The sequence below is a fragment of the Piliocolobus tephrosceles genome, chromosome 12 (assembly GCF_002776525.5).
Source record: "Piliocolobus tephrosceles isolate RC106 chromosome 12, ASM277652v3, whole genome shotgun sequence".
NCBI lineage: Eukaryota > Metazoa > Chordata > Mammalia > Primates > Cercopithecidae > Piliocolobus > Piliocolobus tephrosceles.
In genome coordinates this window covers 100,758,427-100,766,467 of record NC_045445.1, presented here as the reverse complement: position 1 = coordinate 100,766,467, position 8,041 = coordinate 100,758,427, and the positions used below count along the sequence as shown (strand labels likewise).

The 8,041-nt window shown below is 38.6% G+C and overlaps 1 protein-coding gene across 6 annotated transcripts in view; it reads right to left on the bottom strand.

Annotated features, from left to right (window-relative positions):
- Positions 1-4,010: 4,010 nt before the first annotated feature.
- ZNF41 (zinc finger protein 41) overlaps positions 4,011-8,041 on the bottom strand; it is a 36,832-nt gene continuing 32,801 nt past the window's right edge. For all 6 annotated transcript variants that reach the window (XM_023202807.1, XM_023202802.1, XM_023202806.1 and 3 more), the window contains exon 5: positions 4,011-7,602. In XM_023202807.1, coding sequence (XP_023058575.1) covers positions 5,558-7,585 — 2,028 coding nt within the window. In that variant the 5' untranslated portion in view covers positions 7,586-7,602 and the 3' untranslated portion in view covers positions 4,011-5,557. The remainder of the gene's footprint in view (positions 7,603-8,041) is intronic.

Below are 8,041 nucleotides of genomic sequence, written 5' to 3'. Positions count from 1 at the left end.
TAGTTGTTATAGTAAGAAAATATATTTTGTAGAATTTAACCCTTTAAAATTTTTTGAAACATGTTTTATGGTCTAGCATAGATCTATCCTGGAGTGTGTTCCATATGTATTTGAAAATAATGTGTATTCTGCTGTTGTTGACTGCAGTGTTCTATTGATGTCAGCTAGGTCACATCAGGTTTTTGGTGTCCAAGTCTTCTATATCCTTGATGATTTCATTTCTAGTTGTTCTACTAATTCCTGAGAATGGGTTATTGAATTCTCCAACTGCTATTTCTGAATTGTCTATTTTTCCCTTTGCTTCTGTCAGATTTTTGCTCCATGTGTTTCGAAGCTCCTTTGTTAGAGGTGTATATATATATATACATATATATACACACACACACACACACACAAACATATAGTTTTATAAATATATATTAAATATATTTTTAAATAAAATAAACATTTATATAAAATTTTATACATTTATATAAAATTTAAAAATATATTTTTCTGATGAATTGACCATTGTATCATTATAAAATGACCCTTTTGTGTTTAGTAACATTTTCCAACTAAATTTCTATTTTGCCAGAAATCAGTATAGCCACTCCAGCTCATTTATGTTATTCTTTGCATGTTAGATATTTTTCTATCATTTTACTTTCAATGTATTTGTAACTTTGAATCTAAAGTGTGGCTTTTATAGGTAGCATACGGTTGGATCCTCTCTTTATCTTAATTTGAGAGCCTCTGCCTTTTGATTGGAGAATTTAGTCAATTTATTTCTGATATAATTATTGATATGGTTAGATTTACATCTGCCATTTTGAGATGTTTTCCTTAGTTCTCATATCTTTTTTGTTCTCTTTTTTTTTTTTTTTTGTTAACTAGATATTTTATTTTATTTGTTATTTTTGAGACAGTGTCTTGCTCTGTAGCCCAGGCTAGAGTTCAGTGGCACTATCATGGCTTACTGCCGTCTCTAATTCCTGGGCTCAAGCGATCCTTTTGCTTCAGCCTCCTGATTAGCTGGGACTACAGGCATGTACCACCACACCTGGCTATTCAATACATAAAGACACCAAGTCTTTTATCTATGAAATGCAACATGTGGACATCGTCAGAGACAGTTTCCAGTGGACTGGTATTTTTTTTTTTCCTGTGTATGGACCAGAATTATCTGTGTGTGCAGTTTGTTTTGCATGTCTCATAATTGTTAAAAAGTTGACACTATAGATAATATATTTTAGTAATTCTGGATTATGATCCCACCCTCCACAGTTATTATTTTTGCTGTTGTTTTTTGTTTAGGGACTTGTGGGGACTAATTCTGTAGAGTTTTTCTTCCCTCAGTGTGCAGCTACTGATGTCTCTTAGTTTTTTTGTTTTTTTTTTAGACGGAGTTTCACTCTTGTTGCCCAGGCTGGAGTGCAGTTGTGTGATCTCTGCTCACTGCAACCTCCACCTCCCAGGTTCAAGAGATTCTCCTGCCTCAGCCACCCACGTAGCTAGAATTACAGGCATGTGCCACCACACCTGGCTAATTTTGTATTATTAGTAGAGATGGGGTTTTACCATGTTGGCCAGGCTGGTCTTGAACTCCTGATCTCAGGTGATCTGCCTGCCTCAGCCTCCCAAAGTGCTGGGATTATAGGTGTGAGCCGCCACACCTGGCTGGTTTTTAAATAATTCTTTCTGTTTTTATACCTGGCTTCCTTGGGGTCACTTGTGGGTCTGCATAGCTTATTTTTATCCAATGATTGCTTGAAAGTTGTGGTTATATACCTCAAACCAGTATGGCTTCCACTAAGGGGGTAAATATGTGAGTTTGAGTACACATATTAAGTTCAGGCTGCTTGTAAGTCTGTGCTGGCATTCATTTCGGCTTGCATAGGGTCTCACATTCATCCAGGGACCTGATATTTTGTGGTCATGTACACAGCCTTCCACATCCTCATGCATATGCATGGGCTTATCAATTCCCACTATTGCTGTCTTATTTTCCATATCCCCTTAATTTTTTGTCTGGTCTGCTGTTCACCCAAACAATGCTGCAGCCTCAGGCAGTTGTGAGGTTGGCCTTCCCCAATTACTTGCTACCAACATTGTTGTTGTTTTTGACAATACCCCTAAGCATGGAGCTTTTCTCTGGAGCTCAAGAGTCAGGTCAGCTCCCTCCATTTACAGTGAGGCTTCCATTCCTCATGGCTACCATGCCCACAGAGCTGAGAACGGGAGCAGCTCCAAGTCTAAATGCCACAGACCCCACTGTTCTTATCAAGGTTTGGTAGTTTTTCCATCAATAAATACTTTTCAATTTGACACATGCTTTTGGTGAATTGCCAGTGTTCTAAAATGCTCATTTTTGACCATTTAAAAAATGTTTTATAGTTGCTTTTGGGGGAGGGGTTTTGATGAGCTCCTCATCCTACCATTCCAGAAGCTCTACCTCTGGACAAGTGATTGTTTTTTTCTTTTTTAAGAGACTGGGTCTCACTCTGTCACCCAGGCTGAAGTGCAGTGGTGTGGATCATAGCTCCCTGCAGCCTCTAGCTCCTGGGCTCAAGCGATCCTCCCACCCCAGCCTTCTGAGTAGCTGGGACAATAGGCATGCACCACTACCTGGCTAATGTAAAAACATTTTTTTTAGAGACAGGATCTTGCCATGTTGCCCAGGCTGGTCTTGAACTCCTGGCCTCAAGTGATTCCCCGCTTATCAGCCTTGCAAAACACTGGGATTACAGGCATGAGCCACCATGTCTGGCCTGGACAAGTGACTTTTGACAAAAGTCAAAATATTGAGAAAGGGTAGTATTTTTAAACAAATGGTGTGGAAACATTTGAATATCCATAAGCAAAAACAAAACAAAACAAAAACAAAACAAAAACAAAAAAGAGCTTGGATCCATATTTCACACCATATAACTCAAAATAGATGCCAGACCTGGATGTAAAACTTAAAACCTTTGGAAGAAAACACAGGAAAAAAATCATTGTAATCTTTGGTTAGGCAAGGATTTCTTAGATACAGCACTCAAAGCACAACCCAGAAGTGAACAAATGGAAAGATTGGACTTCATCAAAATGAGCAGTTGTGTTCTTCAAAAGACACTCTTAAGAGAATGAAAAGACAATCCAGAGATTGGGAGAAAACCTTTGCAAGGATAATGGACTGATAATGAAGTTATACCCAGAATATATTTTTAAAAACTCTCAGTGTTCAACAGTAAAAAAACAACCCGGTTGATAATGGGCAAAAGATTTGAACAGATGCTTCATCAAAGATTCTCAATAAAAGATGATCAATATTATTAATCATTAGGGCAATGTAAATTAATATCCCAATATCACTTCACATGTACTAGGATAGCTATAATAAAAAAGACTGATAATAATAAGAGTCGGTAAGGATGTGAAGAAACCGGAACCCTCATACATCGATAGAATGTAAAATGGTACAGTCATGTGAGGAACAGGCCTAGGTCTCAGGTCTCAGCCGCCACTCATCTAACCTGGGGAGATACTACAATGGTTTGGAGGACAAGGAAATAGAAACGAAAATCTGTTTGGAGGACAAGAGAAAAAAAAATGAAAAACGAAAACTGACATATCACTATATGCCCACCACTAATAGCTATAGTAAAAAAGATGGAAAATGCCAAATGTTGGCAAGTATGTGGAGCACTAGAACTCGCATACTGTGTTGCTGGGAGTGTACATTGGTACAACCACTTGAAAACTGGTTTTATAATATATAGCTGAACATATGGATACACTTAGGTACATACCTAACAGGAATACACACATATGTTCACCAATACACAGCAGCACAATTCCTAATAGCCCAAGCTGCAAACAACCCAAATGTCTACAAACAGTAGAATGGATAAATTATATTGCAGCATATTCACAGAATGGGATACAACATGACAATGAGAATGAATTATCTACAACTATATGCAACATATGGATGACTCTCACATACATAATGTGAATGACAGAAGACAGATGCCAAAGAGTATATTGCTCAATTATATGATATATAATTGTTTGGCTCAATTTATATAAAATACAAAACAGGCAAAATGAATCTATGCTGTGAGAAGTCAGGATAGTGTATACCCTTGGGGGCTTGCCTGGAAGGGAAAGTGGGGAAGGCTTCTGGGGTGTGGTCATGTTCTGTTTCTTGATCTGAGTATGTTCAGTTTTTGAGAATGCATTGAGCTGTATGTTTATGATATATGCATTTTCTATATACAGTTTAATAAAAATATTTTAAAATAAAATAAAAACACAATTGCATGCTAGAAAGTAAGTTCCTTTTTATGAGTATTGTAAAAAAAAGTTTAAGGGAAAATGAGAAAGTGTCTATATATCAGTGTTAAAAAAGAGCAGTGATCTTTCTTGAGAAGTCTTCCAGTTATTCAACTATGATAAACTGTAATTATGTTTTAGAAAAACTAATTGCAATGCAACATGAATTTATCCCATAGCAGTCTACACAAAACTACCCTTAATGTGCATGTAGGAAATGAAATGAATATACCTTAACCAAATAGGAAGAAAAACAAAATATTAGGAAGTGAAACCCAATTTTTCAACCATTCTTTTTCAAACAGGAATCCCAAGGAAAGCAGGGGTGTTGGTGGGAGAGCCTGAAAATCTAGAGTGCTGTGGATCAGTTCCATTGTTGTAGGGTCAGTTACTGAGGGGATAAGGAATCTATGGCCTGCAGCTTATGCAAATAACAGCTTTGGGGAAACAGGTTAGAAGGCATGCATACCTCTTACAGGGTATGACTCACCTGCTCTCCCAGCAGGGAATTAATAATGAGACAACTACTACCTTTATATGTCTGTATCATTCAATGACTATATTTCTGTAACACAGGCTAGAGCTAGGCCTAATTTCCCAATTCATAAAGTTATACCTTTAAATTTAAAAATTCTGTTGCACTTAAAATACACATACCATGAGGACTTCCCAAGGGAAGAGAAAAAACAGTTTTTCATGGGAATCTTTTCTGTGTCTGAAGTGCCAATGATCACAAAAACAGATATCTGCATTCCCAAGTAGATTTCCTGCCTTGATGTCAGTGCCCTGCCAGTGTTTGGACAATGAAAACTCTTCTCCCCAACCTAGAAATTTGAAAAAGTGTTTCCCAGTAGTGAGTACTTTTATGTCCCAGGATATGCTGAACTAATCAGTACTGAATTTAAAAAGTTCTTTATCCAAAAAGTGAAGCATAGGAGATGACAAGTCATCTCCTCGGGTCTTAATTCTACTATTTCCAGAGGTCTGTATGAATCATGTCACCAAACATGACTATGGCTCAAATGCTTTCTCTAAAGGCTCTTCCTATGCGTCGAATTGCATATACACTGTGGTGATGCAGGAACTTGTCTTTCCAGTGGATTGAAGGATACTTGGCTCTGTTTGCCTTCAGTTCACTCAAGCCTCAGTCTCTCATATCCATTTCCCCCTGCACAACGATTGCAGCATCAGGCCTTCGTCGTACCTACTATTAGATACCTGATGCATACCCAGTTGTGATTTCCAGGTGAAGACTTTCTCAGTCACTGGCTTTATAGCGTTTTTCTCCACTATGCGTTTTCTGGTGTTTAACGAGATTCGATCTGTCAGTAAAGGCCTTCTGACATTCTGTACAAGCATAAGGTTTCTTTCCTGTATGAATTATCTGATGCATACTTAGTGTGGCTTTCTGGATGAAAGCTTTCCCACATTTACTACATTCATAGTGTCTTTCTCCAGTATGAGACTTCTGATGTATATTGAGGCGTGACTTCCAGGTGAAGGTTTTCCCGCAGTCACCACATTTATAGGGTTTCTCCCTAGTGTGGATTTTCTGATGCGTTATGAGATTTGATCGGTCAGTGAAGGCCTTCCCACATTCAGCACATATATTGGGCTTCTCACCTGTGTGGATTTTCTGATGCACACGGAGTTGTGACTTCTTAGTGAAGCATTTCCCACAGTCGCTGCATTCATAAGGCTTCTCTCCAGTATGGATTCTATGATGCGCAATGAAGTGTGATTTCTGGATAAAGGCCTTCCCGCATTCAGGACAAACGTAGGGTTTCTCTCCTGTATGGATTCTCTGATGCACGCTTAGTGTTGATTTCTGGATAAAGGCTTTCCCGCAGTCCTTGCATTCATAGTGTCTCTCTCCAATATGAGATTTCTGATGTATTTTGAGGCGTGACTTCCATATGAAGGCTTTCCCACAGCCATTGCACTTATAGGGTTTCTCTCCAGTGTGAGTTTTCTGGTGTTTAATGAGATTTGACTGGTCAGTAAAAGCCTTTCCACATTCAGCACACATATAGGGTTTCTCCCCAGTATGAGTTTTCTGATGTGTGGTGAGGTTTGTCCTGTGAGTGAAGACCTTTCCACATTCTGTACATATATAGGGTTTCTCTCCGGTGTGAATTCTTTGATGCACATGGAGTTGTGATTTCTTAGTGAAGGATTTCCCGCAGTCGCTGCATTCATACGGCTTTTCTCCAGTGTGAATTCTCTGATGTGTGTTGAAATGTGATTTCTGGATGAAGGCCTTCCCACAGTCAGCGCATACATAAGGTTTCTCTCCTGTGTGGATTCTCTGATGCATCCTGAGTGCTGATTTTCTTGTGAAAGCCTTCCCACATTCATTGCATTCATAGTGTTTCTCTCCGGTATGAGTTTTCTGATGTATACTGAGGTCTGAGTTCTGGGAGAAGCCTTTTCCACATTCACTGCATTCATAAGGTTTTTCTCCTGTATGAATTCTCAGATGTCTGAAGAGGTCTGATCTCTGGAAAAAGGCTTTTCCACATTCACTGCATTTGTAGGGTTTCTGCCCGGTATGAATTTTTTGATGTGTAATGAGGTTTGATTTGAGGGTAAAGACTTTCCCACATTGAGTACACAGATAGGGTTTTTCTGCTGTATAAACACTCAGATGTGCATCAACCTGGGGTTTCTGGGGGAAGACTTTGTTGCTCTTGTCACATTCATGGGACTTTTCTCCAGCATGAATTCTCTGATGCTCAAACAGATGTGACTTCTGAGTGAAGCCTGTTACACATTCAGTACACATATAAAGCTTCTCCTCAGGATGAATTTTCTGATGGTGGGTGAGAGCTTGTTTGTGGCTGAGATGTTTTTCATAGTGATCATGTTCACAGGAATTTGCTCCTGTCTTAGCATTCTCATTCTTAGTAGAAGAAGGGCTATGGGGGAAATTATTACCATTTCCAAAAATCTTGCCAAGGTTCTTTGTTGCACTGTTTCTATTATGATTATGTGAGTTTAAAGTGTGCTTCAAAATTGTGTCACAGTTACGGAGTCTTTTAATTGAAGGAACAAGCTTGGTAGTCACATGAATTATTTTTTCAATGTTTTTACGTTCATAGCCCCTCTCCTTAATCAATACTTTCACATGACTTAAAAGGTTATTCTGGTTTTCGTGATATCGCTCTAACTGGTCATTATCTTGCCACAGTGCTTCTAAAATAGAACACAATGAATCTTCTCCTATGGGTTGATCAAATCTCTCACAGTGGAAGAAAAGTTCTCCAGGAATTCCCTGTTGCTGCATTTTCTCAATAGCCTCACCTAAAAAGAAAAAGAAAGAAATGAAAACGACACAAAGAACAATTAGCAGAGGCTAGAGGGGACATGTAGTTCAGACAAGATGAACACAGATAAACGGAAGAGCCCATAGAACAATACAGTAGCAATCATGTAGCAACACAATATTCTTATAGAACACTTAATAAATGCAAAACAACTATATACCATTTATGATGCACAGGGACTGTTACAAGTGCTTTACACGAAACAGCTCATTTAATCCTCACTAAACCCTATGAGGTAGCTACGATTATCAATTGTTTTACAATTGAGAAAACAGGCACAGAGAAGTCATGTAACTTGCTGAATATCGAATAGCTAAATAAGTGGGAGAGATGGGATTTGAACCCTCAGAGTCCAGTTCCCCTATGTAAGAGGCCTGGATTGTGAGTAGAGTAACCAGAAGAAACTGTAGCCTGTG